Source organism: Canis lupus, chromosome 31 (assembly GCF_011100685.1).
Source record: "Canis lupus familiaris isolate Mischka breed German Shepherd chromosome 31, alternate assembly UU_Cfam_GSD_1.0, whole genome shotgun sequence".
Lineage (NCBI taxonomy): Eukaryota > Metazoa > Chordata > Mammalia > Carnivora > Canidae > Canis > Canis lupus.
In genome coordinates this window covers 28,621,874-28,646,530 of record NC_049252.1, presented here as the reverse complement: position 1 = coordinate 28,646,530, position 24,657 = coordinate 28,621,874, and the positions used below count along the sequence as shown (strand labels likewise).

The 24,657-nt window shown below is 47.4% G+C and overlaps 1 protein-coding gene across 5 annotated transcripts in view; it reads right to left on the bottom strand.

Moving 5' to 3' along the window:
* Window positions 1-11,227: 11,227 nt before the first annotated feature.
* The window catches only part of IFNGR2 (interferon gamma receptor 2), a 38,771-nt gene continuing 25,341 nt past the window's right edge, over window positions 11,228-24,657 (bottom strand). For all 5 annotated transcript variants that reach the window (XM_038581382.1, XM_038581380.1, XM_038581383.1 and 2 more), the window contains exons 4-7: window positions 20,813-20,958; window positions 17,065-17,224; window positions 16,516-16,673; window positions 11,228-11,918 (exon numbers count right to left, since the gene is read on the bottom strand). In XM_038581382.1, the coding sequence (XP_038437310.1) occupies window positions 11,778-11,918; window positions 16,516-16,673; window positions 17,065-17,224; window positions 20,813-20,958 (605 nt within the window). In that variant the 3' untranslated portion in view covers window positions 11,228-11,777. The remainder of the gene's footprint in view (window positions 11,919-16,515; window positions 16,674-17,064; window positions 17,225-20,812; window positions 20,959-24,657) is intronic.

Here is a 24,657-nt window from a genome sequence, read left to right as displayed (position 1 = left end):
AGGACTCGATCCCAGGTCTCCAGGAGCAGGCCCTGGGCTGAAGGCGGTGCTAAACCGCTGAGCCACCCGGGCTGCCCCATTGTTCCATTTTAGATTCAATTACTTAACATGAAATCATCTCTGCCAATCTTACGAATTTATCCCAGTTTTTCCTGTATCCTCTTGTCATCGCACTCTCATTTTGATTCTGTTTAAAGTTTGTACAGGTTTGAGGCTACTTCAAGACAATCTCAAGTAACAACCTATTAAATCCTGAGGGAGAAACATCCTATGTTAATTTTATTCTCTCAACAATTAGACACATTTTGTGGTTAACAGAGGGCGCAGTTAGGTTAGAGCAAGCTCTTCAGTGTATCATCTGTCCAGACAGGAAAAATTAAAGTAGAAGCTACTTGATCTAGAAATTCTTATTTAACTTTGTTGATTGTTTTTCTTAATTCTTTGATGGAAAACAAAGGAATAGGGATGCCTGAGTGGCTCGGTCCATTGGGCATCTGCCTTCGGCTCAGGTCATGATCCTGAGGTTCCGGGATTGAGTCCCGCATCAGGCTCCCTGCTCCCTTCTCTTGCTTCCTCTGCTGCTCCCCCCACCCTTTGCTCTCCTGCTCTCTTCCAAATAAATAAAAATAAAATCTTTAAAAAAAAAAAAAACAACAACCTACGAAGGAACAGCTTGGAGTGACTGGTAGTTTCGGTGTTTTTCTGGAGATTTATGGGGGAAAAATCAAGGTATACTTTGATCCTGGAATAGATCTTCACCTTGAGGGAATTGTGGCAATTTTTGCTTTCGAAAGCTAGGCTTTATGATAGTTCCGTTTTCTTAAACATGAACACAGTTATATTTTCTTTGATACTTAGACGGTCTTTACTTTTCTTAGTGCCCCTTCTCAGTTTCATTGCAAACAAGCCCAAATAGGAGCACCTGGGTGGCTCAGTGGTGGAGCGCCTCCCTTTGGCCCAGGGCATGATCCCAGAGTCCAGGGATGGAGTCTCACATAGGGCTCCCCACAGGGAGCCTGGTTCTCCCTCTGCCTGTGTCTCTGCAACTATGTCTCATGAAGAGATAAATAAAAATCTTTAATTAAAAGATTAATTTAAAATATAAAAAAGATCCTTAAATTAATTAAAGATTATTAAAGATTACTTATTAATCTTTAATTAAAGGATTTTATTTCTTCATGAGAGACACAGAGGCAGAGACACAGGCATGAAGAAATAAATTTTTTTTTAATTAAAGATTTGTATTTATTTATTCATGAGACACAGAGGCAGAGACACAGGCAGAGGGAGAACCAGGCTCCCTATAGGGAGCCCAGTGCAGGATTCGATCCCCGGACTCCAAGATCACACCCTGGGCCAAAGGGAGGCGCTAAACCGCTAAGCCACTCAGGCATCCCAGAAATAAATAAAATCTTAAAAAAAAAAACAAAACACCCAAATATTTACTCCACCCTCCTTCTCCCTTTCCTTCCAGACCTCCAACTCCCAAACTTTCCAAATCCAACCCTCGTCCCAAATCGGTAGGTCCTGTGAAGTCTCCTCAACACCGGATCAGCGATTGTTGCTCCTGGGGGGGGACCCAGGGTTAGGTTCACCCCTGCCCGCGTCTTCCTCACACCCTCCGAATGTAACTTCAGCTCACGTGTGTCTCTGTTGAAAACCACATTCTTGAACATCGTTGATTCCTTAACCTTGACCTCAAAACTGCACTACCTGGACCTCGACCTTAAAACTGCACCACCACTCACGCCTGAAGGCAGCTTCCCAAGACTGCTGTTCTCTCCGAAGGCCCATCCCTTGCGCTTGGGAGCCCAGGGGGGCACTGGAGGGCCACCGCGCTGGGGGCCGGTCCGCACGGCGACATGGGCCAGACCCTGGGCCGGGAGCAACGCGGCTCTAAGTAGGCTGCAGGCAGGGCCCTCACTCCCGGCCCCAGAGCTGAAGCCACAAACGAGTCCCCCGGGGGCCCGGCCCGGCTGGCATCACGCCTGGCAGGTGACTCAGTCGCTGGCCCCTGGATGCACCTGCGCATGTGGCCTGGCATTGCCCCGAGGGGGAGCAACAAACCCATAAGGTGGCAAGTGGCCCGGCTTACAAATAACGAACATCGGCCGCAGCTACAGAGCTCCCGTCGCCCTCATTTTCCTCCTGCACCGTGTCCTTTTTCCACCCTCACTCCTCTCGCGGCCGTTTCTCTGCGCTCCGTGCTCTACCGCGGGCCTCTCATGTTAGGTCCCTACTTCCTGAGGTCACCTTCCTGCTCCGCTCTGAGCGCTGACGGTTACGGAGAAGGTGGTTTCTGAATCTGCATCCAGCCTCACCCGCACCAGCCCTGTACTCAGAGGGTGGGGGGGGACGAAGCAAGAGGCCGCTCCAGGCTGCTAGGTGGCCAGGTGTTTACAATTATGTTTCTTTCATTCATTCATTCATTCATTCATTCATTCATTCATTCATTCATTCGAGACAGAGAGAGGCAGAGACACAGGCAGAGGGAGAAGCAGGCTCCATGTAGGGAGCCCGACGTGGGACTCAATCCCGGATCCTCAGGATCACCCCTCAGCTAAACTGCTGAGCCACCCGGGCTGCCCTAAAATTATGTTTTAAATGATTTTAGAGGGAGAGGAAGAGGGAGACAGCATGAGAGCATGAGCTGGGGGAGGGGCAGAGGGAGAGGGAGAGAATCCAAGCAGACTCCCCTACTGGGAGGCTCAGTTGGATGAGCAGCCAACTCTTGGTTTTGGCTCAGGTCAGGATCTCAGGGTGGTGAGATCGAACCCCACATGGGTCAAGCAGACTCCCCTCTGATTAATGCGGGGTTCGATCTCACCACCGTGAGGTCATGGCCTGAGCCAAAACCAAGAGTTGGCTGCTCAACCAACTGAGCCGCCCAGGACCCCAGGTGGTGGGTTTAATAAGCAAGGAAACTTGCACACGAGGCCTGTGGTGGGCGGCAGCAAGGCGAAGGGTTCTCCACACCTGCCCTAACTCTGAGTCTTAAAAGTTGATAAAGAGGCCCTAACCAGGTTCCATCATGTGCACTGCACAGGTGCTCTCAACACCCCATCACCATCTCCAGGCCGTGTCCTTGGAGCAGCTCTGGGCGCAGGAAAGGCAAGAGGACCCCATTCCAAGGATGGGGAGAGAGTGAGGAGCCTCCAAGTGCTCGGATCCAGCTCTTGAGTCAGCTGGCAGTCCCATCTTGTCAGTGACCTTCCCCAACAGACGTTGTGTCCTACGTGTTGTCTCATTTCACTCTCAGTTTGGAAGCAAGAACTTTCATCTGGAGAGGTTAAGGAACCTGCCCTCAGATTGGGGTCACAGATCAGGCCCTTTGCTCCAGAGTGCAGGGCCCTGGGCTTCCCTCAGCCAGCATTCCCCATGCTACCCTATGTGCCCCCTGCCCCTGGTGTTCCTTGAGGAAGACAGGTGTTGTGGTCCAAGAAGCTCGGGAATCCTTGGGCTGAACCAGGTTAAAACATTTCTGTAAAGTTTTTTCATTTTTAAGATTTTATTTATTTGAGAGAGAGAGAGAACATGTGCATATGGACAGGGGAAGGAGAGAGACCCCACACTGAGCCAAGAGCCTGATACAGGGCTTTATCTCACAACCCCAAGATCACAACCTGAGCAGAAACCAAGAGCCAGAAGCTCAACCAACTAAGCCACCCAAGTGCCCCTGAAGTTTTTTATTTTTTAAAGATTTTGTTTATTTATTCATAAGACAGAGAGAGAGAGAGGCAGAGGGAGAAGCAGGTTCTATGCAGGGAGCCCGATGTGGGACTCAATCCTGGGACTCCGGGATCACGCCCTGGCTGAAGGCAGGCGCTAAACCACTGAGCCACCCAGGCGTCCCCCCTGAAGTTTTTTTCTTCTTAAAAGCCTTGTATAAAATATGAATTGCATGTTTTGAGGAGAGAGGTGTCAGTTTGATGGTTCCATACTCGAGACTTGGAAATTTGTGTCCTAGAACACCTTGAGAAAGAAAATTTGGAGAAACTGCTGTGATGGTGGCTTTAGAAGAACAGATGGAACCAGGGAAGTCCTCAAGGGGAGAGGGGAGCTCCAGTGTGGATGCTGGGGCCTCGGGAAAAGCCATCGGCTGGCCTGACATGGAGGATAAAAATTTTGGGCACAGAGAAAGGAGGAGGGATACTTCACATGGGACTCTTCCTAGAGATTTCTGGTTTTGGGGTTGGGCTTCGTGGGGAACCATTCATTTATATTTAGGTTGGTTACTCATCCCTAGACCTGGCCCCACCACGTATTCGCTCTGTGATCCCAAGGCTGTTTGCCCATCTGGAGGTGTTTGAGGATTCTCATACAATCTCACTCATATGTGGAATTTAAGAACCAAAACAGGATCATAGGGGAAAAGAGGGAAAAAAATAAAACAAGATGAAATCAGAGAGGGAGAGAAACCACGAAAGAGTCTTCATCATAGGAAACAAACTGGGGGGGCGCTGGAGAGTGGGGGGCGAGGGGAGGAGGTAACTGGGTGATGGGCATTAAGGAGGGCACGTGATGGGATTGCGCACCGGGTGTTATATGAGACTGAAGAATCACTGACCTCTACCTCTGAAGCCAATAATACATTATATGATAATTAATTGAATTTAATTTTTTTAAAAGAGAGACAGAATGAACACTAGCAGGTGCCTAACTTAGTGCCTGGAAACAGTTAAGTGCTCAATATCAGCAGGCCCTTATCTCTCCCGGATGGCTTTGCCTGAAGGGAAGGACGTTTCCTTCCTCTTTCGAGAGCTGTTTAGCCTCTTGGCACAAGGTGGCGTGCCACCGTAAAGAAAAACGTCCGGAGTCCCTTGCTTTTTCGTTTTGTTTTGTTTTGTTTTGTTTTGTTTTGTTTTGTTTTGTTTGGAGCCTGCCCCCTGCCTATCTTTTTGTAACAGTTTTCACACAGCTTGTGCCACTTTACATAGGGTTTTCAGATGGTAATCTATACCTCTTCAAAGTATTTTAAATTTCTACAAGTAGGTGCAGCAAGGGGAGGGCAGGCCTTCCAGACACTCGTGGATTATGCCACAAGCACCAGTCTCTGATATGGGAGCATCTATTCCAGGTACCAAAAAGTGGTTCAGGTTATGTTGAGTGTATGTACCTCCCTGTTCTGAAAGTTGTGAATTTAGAGATTGATGAATTTGGTTTTGTTTTTTTTTTTTTTACTGAAATAATTCCAGACTTACAGGAAAGTTACAAACCTTTATCTAAAAAAAAAAAAAATTTTTTTTTAAAGATTTTATTTATTTACTCATGAGAGACACAGAGAGAGAAGCAGAAACGTAGGCAGAGGGAGAAGCAGGCTCCTTATGGGGAGCCTGATGCGGGACTTGATCCCAGGACCCCGGGATCACGACCTGAGCCAAAGGCAGGTGCTCAGCCACTGAGCCACCCAGGTGCCCCCATGACCAAGCATTTTTTTAAAAGCATTTTTGAAGAATGCAGATGCTTGGTTTGTAGAATGCCCCGCAATTTACATTTGTTTGATGGTCCCTTACGATTACAGGTTGTGCATTTTTGGCAGGAATACCACAAAAGTCATGTTTGTTATGTTTTAGTCCTTTGTAATTAACTTAGATAACCTATGGGGACAGAGACTGATTAACTTGATAAATCAAATAGAGCAAACTCATATATATACATATGAGTTTATATATAAATATAAATATATATGTGTGTATATATATATATATATATTTTTTTTTTCTAACAGCATTTTGTGGAATTGAACAAGAGTAAGTGGCCCTGTGACAGGGCAGGTGGGATATACATTTGTGTGCAGCAAATTATAATCTTTCCCTTACATATATAAATGCTTTTCATCTGGTTGTAGATAAACCCAGATGCAGGGGACATGGGGGTCATGAGGGAGGTAGGGGGTTCAGCTGTATCCTGAAATCAGCCGGTTTTGGGGCCCTCACATCCCTGTTTCTCTCCGGCCAGAGCACAGCACTTTGATCTTGTACAAAACTTGTGATATTATTTCATTATAAAAAAAGGAACATTCTCATAGAAAATGTCTGGGGAAAAAAAAGAAAACAGTAGAGAGAAATTCATGTTTAGATGAGCAAATAGATACTTTAGATTTGCAAATAGCTACAGTAGAGAGAGCAGCTAGACATGGGCAGTGGTGGCTTCTCTGGGTCCCCCAATTAGTAGGAAAAGGGGACAGGGGGACCCCCAAGGCTTATTCATACACATACCCCTAGTTAAAGCATAAACTCACTTGCAAAAGATATTAACTATTTTTCCTTGTAACTGAGTAGTGGTATGAATAATAATTCATAATGAATATGAATGAGCCTTGTTTCATTCATTCAGGTGTTTTCTACCCTGGGATGGAATTCTAGGCAGGGCGACTCCCTGTCTTCCCGGGGGGCTGGCCAAGAGCTGGCACTGCCCAGAGCCCTCCCCAGCAGCAACAATCAGCTGTGGGGGCCCAGGGCACTAGCACCCACTCTGACCAGCTGGCCAGCCCTCCCCGTGGAGGCGGCCTTCTCCCCTCGCCTTGGCCAAAAGCGAGGAGGAAGGAATCCCTTCTACTGTGCTCCCATCAGGGAACCCTTGCTTTTTCTTTTTCTTTTTTTTTTAAGATTTATTTCTTCATGAGAGACACACTGAGAGAGGCAGAGACACAGGAGAGGGAGAAGCAGTCCCATTGCGGGGAGCCCGATGCGGGACTCAATCCCAGGACCCCAGGATCACACCCTGAGCCGAAGGCAGATGCTCAACCACTGAGCCACCCAGGGGCCCCAGCGGGTCTGTGAGCTGCACAGGAGAACACGGGTCTCTGCATCCTGGGGCACTGCCTGGCTGGCTTCTCACTCCCACCAGACGGCAAGGACAGTTTGGGATGTTGTCATCTGAAAAAGAGGCTTTTTGGCATAGAGCAAACCGATTTTGGGGGGAAGCTTGGGGTTCCTCATAGAGATATTGAGTTGTTTTCCAGTAGCTGAAGGGGGCAAAACGAGGGGCTCTGCAGATGTGTTAAAACATTAAGGACAGGGGGCACCTGTCTGAGGTGGCTCAGTCAGGTAAGCATCTGCCTTCAGCTCAGGTCATGACCCTGGGATCCAGCCCTGCATCAGGCTCCCTGCTCAGCACGGGGTTCTGCTTCTCCCTCTCCGTCTCTGCTCCCCACTTGTGCTCCTCTCCACCCCGTCAAATAAATAAATAATAAATAAATCTTTAGGGACACCTGGGTGAATCAGCAGTTGAGCGTTGATTTAAAAATGGCAAGTTAGGGCAGCCCCGTGGTGCAGCGGTTTGGCGCCACCTGCAACCTGGGGTGTGATCCTGGAGACCCGGGATTGAGTCCCACATCGGGCTCCCTGCGTGGAGCCTGCTTCTCCCTCTGTCTGTGTCTCTGCCTCTCTGTCTCTCATGAATAAATAAATAGAAATCTTAAAAAAATAAATAAATAAAAATGGCAAGTTATTTGAAGGGGTGTTTTTCCTATTTTGGTGGCCTTTGATGAATGCTTTATTGGGCAGTCTGGCACAGAGGAAGGGACATTTGTGGCTGACCTCAGTTTGTGGAGTTAAAGTCATCCCCATGAGATTGTGTTGCATGTAATAATGGCTACTATTGAGTGCCTACTGTGTGCAGGCACTGGGGGCAGCACTATTTTTTTTTTAAAGATGTATTTACTTTAGAAAGAGAGGGAGGGAGGGGCACCTGGGTGGCTCAGTGGTTGAGCCTCTGCCTTTTTTTTTTTTTTAAAGAAGATCTTTTTTTTTTTTAAGATTTTTATTTATTTATTCATGAGAGACACAGAGAGAGAGAGAGCGCGAGGCAGAGGGAGAAGCAGGCTCCGTGCAAGGAGCCCGACATGGGACCCGATCCCGAGACTCCAGGATCACTCCCTGGGATGAAGACAGGCATTAAACCACTGAGCCACCCAGGGATCCCCAAGCCTCTGCCTTTGGTTCAGGTTGTGATCCCGGGGTCCTGGGATCGAGTCCCACATCGGGCTCCCCACAATGGGACTGCTTCTCCCTCTGCCTGTGTCTCTGCCTCTCTCTCTGTGTCTCTCGTGAATAAATAAATAAATAAAATCTTTTAAAAAATAATAATAAATCTTTCTTAAAAACAACAACAACAACAACAAAAACCTGCTAAGGGCAGATATCAGTGATTGTAAGTGAAATAAGAGTCATAAAGGCGACGGCCAAGCACCAGCTAGGGACTGGGCTGTTCTCCACACTGGGGATTGCTGGGTGACATGCAGTGGTCATTTCTCCAGTGCATTAGCCTGTGTCCTACACATACAGAGTCTTCTTCCTCTGCACCACCCGGCCTCCCACTCCTGCCCAGGGGCCTGCCTTCCCCACCCCCCAAGCCCAGCAGCTCCTCACCCAGGGGCATCACCACCATCCCAGGTACTGGGGTCCCACCAGCGGCTGTCCCTGCACAGCCGAGCACCTCGGGCCCCCCAGGGTGCGCTAGCCACAGCGCAGGAACAGGGGATGAGCTACTTGGCCTTAGAAAATTCGTGGTGCTTGAAAGCACAATGTCTTGAACATTGGACGTCTGATTCACACAAAGGTGCCTTATAGGCCAGAGGTGGCCTTGTTCCAACTAATCCATCATCTCCAGGCGCCCTGTTTTTGGTAGAGGCCCCTCTTCCCTCCACTGATCTGCATACCCCTACTCCTGCCTCCCTCCCCCTGCCCGAGGACACAGTGCATGATGCGCTTTGTGCAATTTATGCAAGGGTGTTATGCTATATGTTGGCAAATCGAACTCCAATAAACAAATATATACAAAACAAAAATAAATAAAAAAACAAGAAAAAGAATTTATGCAAGAATACTTCTCCCACACAATATATGACCCTTGAATGAGATCATCTCAGCATTAAATGGCTTTTTTTCCTCTTTTTTTTTTTTTTTTCAAATGGCTTCTTGCAGGGACTTTGTATTCACTTAAATAATGAGAATGGGTCTGTTTTCTCCTGTACAGTGAACACTTCATTGTGTAGGTCAAGGGGCATCAAACTTCCTTGGGAAAGGGCCAAGTAGTAAATATCTTGGCCCTGTAGGCCTTCTCAGTTCTCCCCAGCAGTGCAAATGCAGCCAGCGATGGTACGCACATGAATGAGAGTCACTGCCTTCCAATAAACGTTGATTTACAGACGCTGAAATTTAAATTTCATATGCCTTTCATGCGTGATGAAATACTATTCTTTTGATTTCCCCCCACCCCCAACCATTTAAAGATGTAGAAACTATTCTTAGCTACAAATACAGGGAGCGGCCTGGATTTGCTGCATGGCCTACAGCTTGCCCTGTTGTAAATGATGTATAAGGTGGCTTCTGACTCATTTTATGGTTCTGTACGTAGCCTGACCAGAAATTAAAGTCCCAAGTTAGTACAAGTATGAATTCTAATCGATGAGCTATTTATTTTACAAAGTAGAATCAGGTGTTTTGGGGGAAGAGCTACAGAAAAGGAGACTCTTAGTCAACTAGTTCTTATCCTCCTGTGGTTAAGAGGCCAGCCCCACGCCTCCTCAGGATGTTTATTGAGTTAGGATGGTGAAGTGGGGTCATGGAGAAGTGGCATGTTTGGTGTTATTGGCATCGTCTCCCCTACAACACAGTAACGTTGTTGAGCCTGGCCCCAGAGGCCCCTGGGAACAGGGCTGGCTCTGGGCTTGGGCTCTGAGTGTCACAGATTTAAGCCACTGCCTTCAACAAGAAGGGCCTTACTGGGCCTGCACCACAGCGACCTCCTGCTCCAGGCCCTGAAGCCAGTTCAGCCTTCTGGGCATCTGGTCCCCAGAGCCAGCCTGCTGGCCCCTGACTAGCTGGAACTAACTCCCTTCCCCACACGGTGGCACATAGGCACTTCCTCTCTTACAGAGTTATCTGTCCCCTTTCTGTTGGGCTCAGACTCTTTTTTTTTTTTTTAAAGATTTTATTTATTTATTCATGATAGACACACAGAGAGAGAGGCAGAGACACAGGCAGAGAGAGAAGCAGGCTCCATGCACCGGGAGCCCGACGTGGGATTCGATCCCGGGTCTCCAGGATCGCGCCCTGGGTCAAAGGCAGGCGCTAAACCACTGCGCCACCCAGGGATCCCGGGCTCAGACTCTTAGCCTGCTTTCTGCTACATGCATGTCCTCCCACCCTCGCTGTGCTTCACCCCACAGCCCCAAAAAGGAAGCCCTTCTATCTCACATCCCCTACCTGATCTGAGCCAGGTGTTCAGTCTCCACCTACTAGCTCTTCCTCCAAACCAGGCTTGACTCAGATGCACCTAATAAAGCGGATCTCTCCCAAGAGCACTTGCATGGAGCGGGGTCTGGGGGGAGGAGGGGTCCTTTTATGTCTTGTCGGCAAAGTACACAGTGCTTGGTTAGAAAGTCAGCCCAAGAGCCAATTCCTCACCAGTGGCACAAGCGCCAGATGAGAGAGAACTTGGTCCCACTGACCAGCGCCAGAAGCTTCATAATCATACCATGTCTCTTCTTCCCAGTGTGTTTTGGCCACCAGTAGGGGCTAAAGCAGACCTTACAAGCAAGTCTATCACTTTGTGTGTGTGTGTGTGTGTGTGTTGGGGGAGGGCACATGTAACTACACATCCATTTCCCAAATGTCAAGGGTCCCAGAAATGGATTTTCAATCCAAAGCCTTTGAACCAAAGAACCTGTCAATACTTCCCTCATCAGAAGAGTGCAATGCCCCGTGGGTATCACTGTTGTCCATCAGCGAATTCTCTTTACTGTCTACAAGCCCCTGCCTTGGTCAACACACAACTCCTAAAAAGTGAAGTGCTCATGCAGCTTCTGAAAGTGCCCTTTAGGGCAGCCCGGGTGGCTCAGCAGTTTAGCACCGCTTTCAGCCCAGGGTGTGATCCTGGAGACCCGGGATCGAGTCCCACGTCAGGCTCCCTGCATGGAGCCTACTTTTCCCTCTGCCTGTGTCTCTGCCTCTCTCTCTCTCTCTCTGTGTCTCTCATGAATAAATAATAATAATAATAATAATAATAATAATAATAATAATAAATAAAGTGCCCTTTATACCTGCCTAAGGAACCAAGGGATGCACGCAGACTGTTCCCTCTGAGTGATCATGAGGCCTTGGTAGCTCCACTGGGTATCACTTAAGAAAACGAAAATGCAGATATAGTGATTTTTAGGAGTTGGAACTTTGCAGAAAATAAAGAAGGCCAAAATAAAGTGGAAAGCAGCACAACATTCACATTGACTTGTAAAAAGTTAATTACACAATCTTTTATTCCCTAGCCTGAAAAAAAAAAAAGGCTTAAATCGCAGGATAATATTTACAGGACTAATCACATTTTAAGCTGAGAGACTGGATATGAAGAAGGGCCACTCATTGTCCCTTGTTGGGACAGGCTGGGACAGACAGGTTATGTGATCTGCTCGAGGGGTCCAGTCAAGGAGAGGACCCCGTGTCCCGGCTGCCAATGAGCAAAACATCAGGTGTGTCAGAGCCATTTTGCTGACAAATAATTGCATGGCTTTTTAGTGTTTAAGAGAAATCTTAATTTTTCTGGGATATCTCTGTATAATAATTCTGGAAACTTGTATGATTAGAAAACCCTTAGTTTAAAGGAAAAAAAAAATAAGTGTGCCTCCCCCATGAGACCTGTTACATCTTCCAAAGCACCATCGGGCTTCTGGGGGCAGGACTATGGAATGCAGGGCTCCGTAAAGTCCTGACAGGAACGTCAGCAGCTTCAATGGCTCAGAGCTCTCATCCCACAGGCTGGCTGACTGGACCAGAGTTTTAGTTCAAAGTGCTTTGGAGAACATCTTCTCGCTCCTTCTCTGGAAACGAAACTATGGACACAGAGTCCCAGGCGTCATCCTTTGGCGAGCTGTCCTTGTCCAGGGCCTCTAAGATAGGCTGGCTTGGGTCCTTTAAATACTAGAAAAGGTTGAAAACCAACATTGTTATTAGTTTTATCAGTTCAAAAGAGCAGACCTTCCACTTGACTCTTAGCTGCGGCGGCACAGGCCTATTTTCCCTAGGTGTGCGATCCTATGCTGACCACCATTACCACAACTTCTAAAACAAGAGAAGCTTGGCACCTGGGTGACTCAGTGGTTGAACATCTGCCTTTGACTCAGGTCATGATCCCGGGGTCCTGGGATGGAGTCCCACATCAGGCTCCTGCAGGGAGCCTGCTTCTACCCCTGCCTATGTCTCTGTCTCTCTCTCTGGGTCTCTCATGATAAATAAATAAAATCTTAAAAACCAATCAATCAAACAAACAAGAACACCCTTCACATCAGTAGTAACCTGAACACGAATCCAAGGGCCAACCAAGATCACACCAGAGCTCGGGAGAAGCGAGGCCTGACTTGCTGCACTTGCTGCAGGCTCGGGGGTGGCTCTTCCCAAAACGTCTCTGGAATTCGGAGGATGTGGGGCATCTGGTTCACTCATTAAAGGGGAAGAGAGGGAAAGTTCGCCAGGTTTTCCTCAGCCCCTCCACTCTGGTTGCTTCTGTTTCACACAACACACACGGAGCAGAGAGCAGAGAAGTGGGGCGCTGGGCCGGGGAGAGACGGAGAGGGGCCTCATGAGGTCTCTATCTGCCCTTCCCCTCCCACCCCTGCTCTAGGCTGAGCCATCATTTCACTGCTGAGTGACCCAGAAACCCATGCCTTGCTCTTGGACGTGCCAAGAGACACTGCAACACACAGTGAGCTGAGAGCTTACTCATGACGAGAACATAAACCAATCATGTGCACTTCTGAAACCTCAAAAATATGAGTGAAACCTGATTCACTCTTCTCATGTAACTTCAGTGCCCTTTGATACATATTTTTCACACTTTCCCAGGAAAGTGAACTGAAACTCTGTTTTAGAGCCACACCCCACAGGAAAAACTAGTAGTAAATTCACTTCCTAGCGACCTGCTGGTTGTTCTACTGTGAGGGAGAGACAAATGCAAGGAAGATTCTGAGTCCCACTGAAGGCTGTTATTTTGTGAAAATATTAACCAGGGAAGGTTGGGGGTTGTGTGTGTGTGTGTGTGTGTGTGAGTGAGAGAGAGAGAGAAAGAGAGAGAGAGAACTCACTTAATATGAGTTCTACCCTCTTAATAAAAATTTTAAAAGATTTTACTTATTTATTCATGAGAGACAGAGGCAGAGACACAGGCAGAGGGAGAAGCAGAATCCATGCAAGGAGCCCGATGTGGGACTCGATCCCACGACCCCGGGATCATGCCCTGGGCTAAAGGCAATGCTAAACTGCTGAGCCACCTGGGCTGCCCTCTTAATAAATTTCTAAGTGCACAATGCGGTACCAACTATAGGCACGATGAGGTACAGCAGATCTCCAGGACTTACTCATCGTGCGTAACTGGAACTTCAGACCCAATGAACAGCATCCCCTCGAGCCCCTCTTCCCTGGCCCCTGGCAACCACATTCCACCCCCTGCTTCTTTTTTTTTTTTTTTTTCCCAAGATTCCATTTATTTATTCATGAGAGACACAGAGAGGCAGAGACACAGCAGAGGGAGAAGCAGGCTCCACGCAGGGAGCCGACATGGGACTCGATCCCGGGTCCCCAGGATCACTCCCCAGACTGAAGGCGGCGCTAAACTGCTGAGCCACTGGGGCTGCCCTCCACCCCTGCTTCTGATGTAGGAACGAGTTAGGGGCAGACAGGGCGAGGCAAGGAAAGATTAGGGAAAGGCCCCAGAGTCAGGCTCCTACCAATCCCAAGAAAACAGAGATAAGACAGAAACAGGAAAAATAAACCTGGTTCCCTGGTTCCAAAATGTTAGGGGGTACCGCCCCTTCTAATGGTTACTAAGCAATCACAGAAATATGCCATTAAAGTGTTATTAATAGTCCCTGCTCAGGGACAGCTCAGTGATTTAGCGCCTGCCTTCAGCCCAGGGCTTGATCCTGGGGTCCCAGGATCGAGTCCCACGTCGGGCTCCCTGCATGGAGCCTGCTTCTCCCTCTGCCTGTATCTCTGCCTCTCTCTCTCTCTCTCTCTCTCTCTCATGAATAAACACATTTAAAAAAATATTTAAAAATAGTCCCTGCTCAAACCAAGACTGCATAAGAACCTCAAGGCCATGGGCTACCGGACTAGGTTCACTGAAATCCCAGATGTAGACAAATGTTATGGAGGAGATGTTAACCAGAGAGAAGGGAGCACCTTGTTTGGGCTCATGATATTTACAAAAACATCTTGTTTGTTATTATGATAGTTACAAGTCCACCTGTTTGTTCTAAATATCCACCCTGGTAGGGACAAGAAATTTACCAAGCACCCTGGTCAGTTTCCTATAAAAGAGGGACGTGAAGGCCCCCACTGGCCACCCTGTGGGGAGCTTTCCCTGTATGTCTGCTTAATAAACTTCTGTCACTTGGCTCACTCCCAAGACTCTCATGTCCATGAGATTCATTCTTTGACTTTGTCAGACAAGATCCAAGCTCTCCCGTATCACTTCTATGACGCTGACTACTCTGGAGGCCTCATGTGCCTGGAATCATGCAGGATCTGCATGGAGGTTCTAGGAGGGAATTTACCATGTAACTTGTCATTCATTCATTCATTCATTCATTCATTCATTCATTCATTCATTCATTCATGAGAGACACACAGAGAGGCAGAGACACAGGCAGAGGGAAAAGCAGGCTCCCCATGGGGAGCCTGATGCGGGACTCGATCCTGGGGCCCCTGGATCATGACCTGAGCTGAAGGCAGACGCTCAACCACTGAGCCACCCAGGGGCCCCTGAACATGTAATTTGTATTATGTCTGTGTACTTTAAATACCCCGACAAGGGAAGGAAGATGAGGGACTACAGTGTGGGACCCAGGAAATTAAACAAAATCCCCTACCCCTGGACAAGCAGAGCAGGACTGACTCTAGTTTGGGCTGCACCCGCCTTGTGCTGACCTGCTTATTACTGAGGGCACTACCCCGCCCTAGTCAGACCAGGGCACACCCTAACCAGAAATCCGGTTCAGCGGACCAGCATGACTGCGCAACTCTCTGCGTATCCCATTGGCCACTGGCCCCTATAAAGTTGCTAAGCCTCTTAGTCTCGGGGTCCAAGTCCCTGCTCCGCTGCGTCGGGTACACTTGGACCCAGGCTCGAGCTTGTAAATAAACCTTCGTGTGCTTGCATCGGTGTCGGCTCCTTGGCGGTTTCTCGGATTTGTGATCTTGGGCACAACATATAGCTCTTTCTGGAAGCACTGCTCTTTCTCCGCAAACTTGGACTTTATCTAACGCCTACTCTGTCGAGGTGTAACAGAGTGCGATTCTGTTTCCAGTACCTTTGCCCCGATTTTGCTGCCAATAAATTTCCAGAAGCAAATCCTTTTAAATGATCTTCTGTTGGCTCACTTCTGACCCTAAGCGTGTCCCCCATGGTGTCCTCGGAGGGCCAGGCCACCTCAGAGCCTCGGGGCGGGTGGGGCTGTGCAGGAAATCCACTGTCCCACGAGACCCCGTCCACCCTCCTTCCTCAGGTCTTTCAAAATACCAGTAACATCCAGGGAGCTCTCGGCGTGCAAGGCTCTGTACTCACAGCCCTGGGTGCATTTGCCCTAGAATCCTTCTAAGTGCACACATCTGACCCACAGCCCATGCTCTAGACCCCTGTCTTTGCCACCTCCCTATCCTCTGCCAGGCTCCCTGGGGGCTTTCTCCTAAAGGCATGGGGCTCATGTGCCAATTTCTTGGCCAGGCCAGGAACTGGCTACCTTTTTTCACCAACTTCATGCCATTAAAAAAGTGTTTTAAATCGCGGGAAAATACACATAACATAGAAGTTACATCTTAACCGCTTTTAAGTGTACGACTCAGTAGCATAAAATACGTTCACACGGCTGTACAACCCTCACCACCATCTCTGGAACTGTTTTTATTTTACAAAACTAAAATATCATCCCCATGAAAGACTAACTCCCCACTTCTTCCTCCCTGCCCAGACCCTGGTACCCGCCACTCTACTTTGAATGGCCTCTATGAATTTGACTCCTCCAAGTATCTTATAGAAGTGGAATCACACAGTATTTCTCTTTTTTGTGACCGGTTTAATATCTACCATAATATCCTCAAGGTCCATTCACGTTGGGTCAGAAACTCCTTCCTTTTTATGGCTGAATAACATTTCACTGTATGGATAGACAACATTTTGCTTATCCATTCGTCCAGTGACGGAAACTTAGGTCGCTTGCACCATTTGGCTGTTGTGAATAATGCTGCTATGAACCCGGGTGTACAAATAACCCTTCTAAAAATAGGCTTCATGCCCAGCGCAGAGCCCAACGTGGGGCTTGAACTCACAACCATGAGCTCAAGACCTGAGCCAAGATCAAGAGCGGGATGTTCAACCAACTGAGCCACCCAGGCACCCCTGCCCTATACCACTTTTTAACTCAACTCTCTATGCCCATGGCTTTGTCCCCTGCCATACCCTTAGGCATTACCAGGGGGGCCGTGGAGTGCTAAGATGTCACCCACTAGACATGTGCATACGTACCTCTTCTATTTGTAATGGGATGGTTGGCGGAGAGTGAAACCAGTATTTTATCAGGCCTTTGTATTTCAGGACCAGGAAGAAACAGGCCCCTGCCAGTGCCAACAGCAACAGAAAGATTCCCACGGCAATTATGATGATTTGCTGAAGCTTGGTAGTGGCTAAGAAGAGGACACAAAAGTGAACAAGAGGCTCATCCCACACGGGAAATAAATATCAGGTCATTCTTGATCTACCAACTGCTTAGAGGCTTCACTGTCCTCATGAAATGGACACATACTGTCCCTCCTCCACCCAGCCTCACATGCCTGAATGAGTAGCTAGTAGAGGCAATCCTAAAATCAAGCAAGCACCGTTAGCTGTTTGGGGCTGTTATTACTGTCGATCTCAGCTTCTCCTTCCTTCTCAGCAAGGAGATTGTCCTTGCTTCTTGCCCTTCTCTCTGGGTATCCCCACTCCTACGTCCCTCCACCTAGTAAGCCATCCCTGATTTCACTACTTGGGGAGGATTCTTGTCCCAGCTCAGAAAGGCCGTGAGGTGTCCTACGTTACCATCTGCTGCTGTTTCGTAGCAAGATACGTTGCTTAAATGTCCGAGTCTAGAGAGCTTTGAAACTGTCCAAACCAGTTGCGCCTTGACTTGTAAACAATATTCTCTTAAGGGCTTCAGGTCATTCAACACAATGGAGTTGCTCCTGAAAGGGCCTTTAACCTATATAAAAAACACCAACAAGCACATATGAAAATTACCTGAACACACACGGTTGAGCCCCTTCTACCTTTTCCAATATTTCCTCAAATCCGCAGGGAACATCAAAACCAAAGAATAAAGAGTTTCTGTCTTGAGAGAGTCACTGGCTTGCAGTGGACACAGTTTATACGTGAAATCCGGTGAGCCGTGTGGAGAAAGACACTGATGGCTTCAGAGATGTGTTTCTGGGCCCTCGGAGGGCCCACCCGCTGTGGCAGTGGAGGGCCTGCCACTGGGATTTAGCCAATTCCAATGTCTAGGATGAAATTTTCTCCTTTAAAATTGCTTAAGTGGGGCACCTGGATGGCTCAGTCAGTTAAGCCTCCAACTCTGGATTTCAGCTCAGGTCATGATCTCAGGGTTGTGAGATAGAGCCTCACGTTGGGCTCCACGATCAGCGAGGAGTCTGCTCGTCCCCCTCCTTCTCCACCTGCGCACTCTCTCTCTAACACATAAATAAATAAAATACATAAATAAGTAAAAAAAAAATTTGAAAATAAACAAAATAGCTTTAATGCCCAGTGCATTTACTTCAAAATCACTATTTTGTACTTCATGGTCAACGTATTCTAGATACTTCAAGGTAGGTAGTCAACGAAAAGAGAAAAAAAAATCATCATGGGAAATAATGTTCCTTTAGTTCCCAGTCTCCTTCCAGTTTTAACTGAAATGTGCTGAGGCCTCTCTTACAGAGTTTTGGTCAACACAATCTTGGTGAGTTATGTAGCTGGGGACACAGCTGGATCTCAGATTCTTGAGGATCCTGTCTCCTTCCCATGTTCTGTCCCTGATGCCACTGGCTCCCTCATGGGCCTCATCAACACCCCCATCTGGATCCCTCTGGTCAACGGCTTCTTACTCTCCTGGACAAAGTTGCCATCATTCCACAGGGAAACGGGAAAAATACATTATGGCAATATAGGATTTCTTCTAAGGGATTGCTTTCCTATTTTGAGATGCAGGAGAAAATGCTATAGCCATTTGAAACGGTGGTATAAAATATGCTCAGTAACGTGGAGATGAAGCTGCTATAGTGGTTCCTGAAAATCACTGTATGCAGAACATCTTATTTTTAAAAATATAAAATAATCATATTACTTAGGAATAGTAGGATCATAGATGATTTTTTTTTCTTCTGTTTAATGGTGATGGACTACGAGGGCAGAGGAGAAAAATTTTTGCTTGTAAAGCATTTTTAAAAAAGATTTATTTATTTGAGAGAGAGAGAGAGAGAGAGAGTGTGTGTGTGTGAGCGGGGTGTGGGGGGGTACAGAGGGAAAGGGAGAGAATCCCAAGCAGACTCCCTGGTGAGCGAGGAGCCCAACTTGGGCTTGAACCCATAACCTGGAGATCATGACCTGAGCCAAAACAAAGAGTCTGGTGCCTAACAACTTCGCCAACCAGGTGCCCCACCACATAAAGCAATTTTAAGTACAAACTTCCTTTGGGGTTTATTTCAGCCACCAGCTGGCATTTCTAGAATTTAGAATAACAGATTGCAGAGACCTGAGACCACTGTCCTTGGAGGGCCTGCTTGCAAGGGTAACCATCGCTAGCATCTGGGAACTTGGAATCCAGAAGTGTCCCCTCTCTGCGTCCCCTACCCCCGTTCCCTAACTAGTATTGGCATCTTATCATACAAACAATGTTTTTTTATTCTGAACACCTGCTCTCCTTCTAGGAGTCTGGAATTTTGATATGTGCTAGGGAAAAGAGGCCTGTATTTCCAATAAAGCCCCTGGGCGCAGAGTCTCTGATAAGATTCCCCAGAGGACATTTCACATGTCCTCACGGTTTGTTGTTGGAGGAATTAAGTGTGTCCTGTCTGAGTCTTTTGGGAGAAAGTTCTTCGAAACTTGTATCTGGATTCCTCTGGAGTTTGGCCCATGTGCCTCTTCCCCTTGCTGATTTTGCTTTGTGTCCTTCTTCTATAATAAACCATAGCCATGGGGATCCCTGGGTGGCACAGCGGTTTGGCGCCTGCCTTTGGCCCAGGGCGCGATCCTGGAGACCCGGGATCGAATCCCACATCGGGCTCCCGGTGCATGGAGCCTGCTTCTCCCTCTGCCTGTGTCTCTGCCTCAATCTCTCTCTCTGACTATCATAAATAAATAAATTAAAAAATAATAATAATAAACCATAGCCATGAACACAACCATGGGAAGGTCCCATGGGTCCTTCCAGCAAATCTAGGGGTTGTTCCTGGGGACATAGACTCACAGATGGGATGGGGATATTTTGGTGGCTCTCAAACTCATGTGAGCCCTAGAGTCTTCTGTTCATAGAAATCCAAAGTATAGCTGCTCTGGTTGGGGAGCGGGGGCGGGGGGGGGGGGGAGAATCCCTTCTGGAATCTTCCAGACCAGGCCCTTCTCTATTCTAGTTGCCCAGACCTTGATCTCTTGATTCAGAGAAGTAATTATTTCCTTTTTCCCCATATGATAAGAGTCTCTTCTTCAGTGAATTTTGCCTTCCTCAATGTTTTTAGACTATTAAGAAACAAGGAGGAAGTGCAAATGTAAACTATGTAAGAGAAAAAGTACAGAGCATGGATTCTAGGCTCAGATGTTTCACACCGCTGTGCTGCTGACCTTGGGCAAGTTACTCAAACACTTGGTTTCCTTCTCTGTGACTCGGCTCAGTACAAAGATTAAATGAGATGATGTAGCTAAAATGCCTGGCCCAGGGCCCCATACAAAGAAGGCTCTCGATAAACATAAGCTCTTATTATTATAAAAAGCTATAAGCATTTTATAATATACGTAAGTCCAAACCATCATGCTGTACCCCTTATACTTAGTGATGAATGTCAGTTATCTCACAATAAAACCGGAAAGCCAAAAAATAAAACAAAAAAATTATAAGACTGTTGAATTTAGGAAACCCTGAAGCTTACATAAAACCTGATGAGATAAACATGATAAAACCTCATGAGGTGCAGCTTGGACAATCAGGCACCGTAGACAATTTAAGGCCAGCATCTTCCCTTATACTACGTAGGGGGGACCAGGCCCTGCTGATCTGACACATCTTTGTGAGCCTTACAGCCCCTCCTGCATTTCTGACGGATCCCGGCACTTGTAGTTCCCCAGACATCCCGAATCTTCCTCCATCCTTCTCCCTAAGAGGCTCTCTCTCCTCCCAGTGGACTTTTTGCCTGTTCATATATGGTTTCCTTGCAAGCCATTCAAACCAGAGCAATTTCTATAAACCTTGCAGACTGCAGTGGTGGACTCCTTGTTGTAGAAACAGGCCCTCTAGAACCTTCTCCACGCTTTAGAGTGCCACAGGGGTACCGTGAGCATCCCAAACAGTGGGGCTAGGGTGCTGTCAGGCAGGGAGGGGCCTTCAGATCCACCTGGCGGAAGGGGAAGCTCCGCACAGGGAGCAGAGACTCGGGTGTCCGGGGGAAGGATGAAAAGTGGTTCAGGGCCCAGACTCTAAGGCAACACTGGGATGCTCTGTCCTTCTCATCCAGTGTCAAGTACACTTTCTTTCGCTGAATCAAAGGAAAGAAAAGCAAAACAAAGTAGAAAAAAATGCTCTTGCCTTTTGGATTCCGCCCTTTTCCCAGTAATGGACGTAATACAAAAAAGTGGCAGAGGAGGGAGAGATGTCAAAGGGAGAGGAAAACCTGATGACAAGGGAGCCTTCTCCTGGAGTCACCCAAACGTTCTCAGGAGGCCCAACGGTCACTGAAATAGAATAGCAAACACAAACAAAAAAAATATATATGAATATATACATATATTTTATACATACTTTTTCTGTTCATCGAAGTCTAAAGTATAGCAGACATTATTTTATTTTATTTTATTTTAAGACTTTATTTATTTATTCATGAGAGACACAGAGAGAAAGGCAGAGACACAGGCAGAAGGAGAAGCAGGCTCCCTGTAGGGAGCCCAATGCAGGACTCAATCCCACGACCCCGGGATCACACCCTGAGCTGAAGGTAGATGCTCAACCGCTGAGCCACCCAGGCGTCCCACTACAACATAATTTTATATTTATAGTGTGTACACACATGCACACACACATGTATTTATAAATGCAATGAGATCACATTCAGATGCTCAAGACTAGTAGAGACTGCTTAGGGTACAAGCTTAACGTGGGCAGCCAAGGGGCAGGAGGTCCAGGAGGGCCATGGTGCACCACAAGGGGCTTCTTGCCTTCAGTGGATGGATGGCTCTGGCAACAGTCCATGTGGTGGCCCAGAGCCAGTCTCTCCACAATCCCCTACCCTAGGACACAGCTTCCATGCAGAGAGCAAGACCCACGACAGGCAAGTACTGGAGCCTCTCAGGCTTCAAAGCCCCAAGAGCCAAGATCTCTTAGGATAACTCTGCAGGAAGCTTCCAGAGTCCCCGTGAGGGACATGCACAGTTTTAAGAATTGCTGCACTCAACCCAAAGACCCGGATCCCTAAAAGGTATTTAACATGGCCCCAAGGGAGATGCAGTTTATCAATCAAGGGTCATTTTGACATAAGTGATGACACTGCCTAGGGACATGGCCAACAAGCCACCTTGATCAGATTTCCAGAGATAGCTGAGAGGTCAGCCGAAGATCAAGTTTTTAGGCAGAGGAGGAGAGGATTTTGTTAGTCCTTACCTACTATCTATCTACTGTGTATATTTATTTTTAATATACATTCTTATAATTTCTTTTTTTTAAAGATTTTATTTATTTGACAGAGAGAAAGAGAGAGAGAGATAGAGAGAGTGCACACACAAGTAGAGGGAGCAGCAGGCAGAGGGAGCGGGAGAAGCAGGCTTCCTGCTGAACAGAAAACCTGAGGCAGGGCTTGATTCCAGGACCCTGAGATCATCACCTGAGTCAAAGGCAGATGCTTAACTGACTGATACACCCAAGCACAGCCCTTATAATTTCTTTATAAGTGAAAAAAGTGGTGTTTACAAACCTTTAGATCCATGTCTCCTAGCTCATTGTCCTGCTATGTTTAAATATAGTGACAGAGGGGCAGCCCGGGTGGCTCAGCAGTTTAGCTCTGCCTTCAGCCCAGGGTGTGATCCTGAAGACCTGGGATCGAGTCCCGCCTCAGGCTCCCTGCATGGGGCCTGCTTTTCCCTCTGCCTGTGTCTCTGCATCTCTCTCTTTCTCTGTGTGTGTGTCTCTCATGAATAAATTTTTTAAAAATGTTTAAAAATAAATAAATAAATAAATAAATAAATAAATAAATAAATAAATAAATAAATAAAGTGACAGAGAAATATTGGCATCAGAAGTCTATTTGTTGAAGCTTTTTATATAGTTCACAGGACAGCCAAGACTGTGACTCATGAACTCCTATAGATGAAGGGTTCCAGGATTCATCAAACAAGCATTTAAACCATGTGCTTAACTGGAGGAACTCAGATCGAAGTATAATTCAGGTCCTACAAGTTCTAAGAGGCTCATTTCTGCACGGTTGACATGTGCAGGCGATCGATCAGATGGATCACTGTGAACAGTCCCACGTTCACAGTAGCGGAAGGATGTTTCTTGTGCTTCCGAGCTCTTGCCTGGGCTCTCCCGGGTGGGCAAGGCTCAGGCATCTGCTTGGGCCACCCTACTCTGTGCAAAAGGAATTGGTCCCTGCAAGGTTTGCAGCTGTGCCCTCCGATCTCATTTCTTCTGGTTGAGGAACTATGTCTAGACAGACACCGGGCCAGCCTGGCCCACTGCCAGCCAGAGCAATGTGAGTGGATTGGCCTCATGTGACGAAAAAGTTTTGTTAAAACCTACTCACAGATGCTGGCCCACGTGTTTACAAGCTTTCCTATCACAGCCAAGTGACTGGAGCTTGAGAAGGCGCTGACTTGCCTGCTACAGGCCTCTCACCTTGGTAGGACATGTTCTCGAGACTTTTCTGTGACTTACACATGGGAGTGGGCCTGGAAGCCAGGGTGCCAGCTGTGACCAGTCACTTGATCTCCCAGAAGGCCAGTGCTGGGAGACCTGCCCTTCTGAGAGTCACAGATCTGGAGTCTGGTACCAACCTGATAAGCCTGTCTCTTGAGGGGGAAACAATCGACCTTCTCTCAACACATTGGAGAAAGACTCGATTGTCTGTAGATAATAGTTGGTAGCAGCTTCCATGTACTAAGCTATTGCTGTAAACCAGGCAATGTGGATAGTCCACGTGTCCACCCAGATCTGTATCCCAGCCACAGAAGGTCATCTTCACTTCCCACAGGGAGAAAGAGAAGCCTGGAGTGACCCTGGTTGCCCAGAGTCAGGAAGCAGCAGAGCTGGGATTTGAACCTAGGTCTACGTGACGTCACAGCCTGCCCCCTGCAGCCATCTCCTCCTCTCTGGCCAAACGCTTGGTAAAGCATCATCGCGTTGGTGATCCAGCCCGAGTGTACAAGTGGTGAACACAGCGATGGGATCCGAGGACACCGCTGCCTGAGACTTTACAAGTGAGGGGCAGAGGATGACATCCCAGCCAGGAGCGACCTGGGAGCACTGCTGCCCAGCTCGGACCGGGACGACGGAGAGCAACTGATGGCTGGCACCGGACCAAGGACTTTCACAACAGGCCCTACCTTCTATTTCCATTCCTCTTCTCCTGGGCTATGGCCAGGGACCCCCACTACATTTTTTTTTCTTTAATTGCCACCGAGGTGACATTTCATAGCTCAGACGTGTGCTGGTCCTCTACTCGAGGACAAACGACTTGTCTGTAGTAAATGACCTGTCTTCTCTTTCCATCCCTGCATCATTTGGCACAAACCGTTGATTGTCCTTTTCAGCTTCCTATTGCAGAAAATTTCAAACACGTAGAAAGTAGAGGGAAGATCCTAACAACAAGGCATGTACTCATCGCCTAACTTTTATTTATTTATTTTTTTTGCCCAACTTTTATCAACTGTCAAGTCATGGCCAATTCTATTCCTCCCGTGCCCATCCCCTTTGCCTTCAACCCTCCTTCTCCCTGGGATATTTTGAATGAATCCGAAACATCGCATCATTTCATGTGGAAATACCATTTCCATTTTCTAGTGGAAATAGCATGTGTCTCTAAAGGATAGGGCCCCCCCTTATAATACCTAAGATTATAATAACATAGAATACCTAAGATAAACTAACACTAATTGCTAATAGACTATCAAACAGCTAGATGGTGACCACATTCCCTCAACTGTCTTATGCTTCTGTTTAGCTTGTTTGAATCGGGATCCCATACTTGATGTCTGCGTAAACCACGAACACTGAAGAAACACGGGGCACATGTGAAAGATGAATTGTGGAAGGAGCGAATGTACAAGCTCGCATCTGTCGATTCTTACGCCCCCTTCCAATTTCTGGGAGCACATGTGCTCATTCAAGCAAGTCTTTATTGAATATCCACTATGTGCCAGGCACTGTTCAAGGCTGAGTTAAAG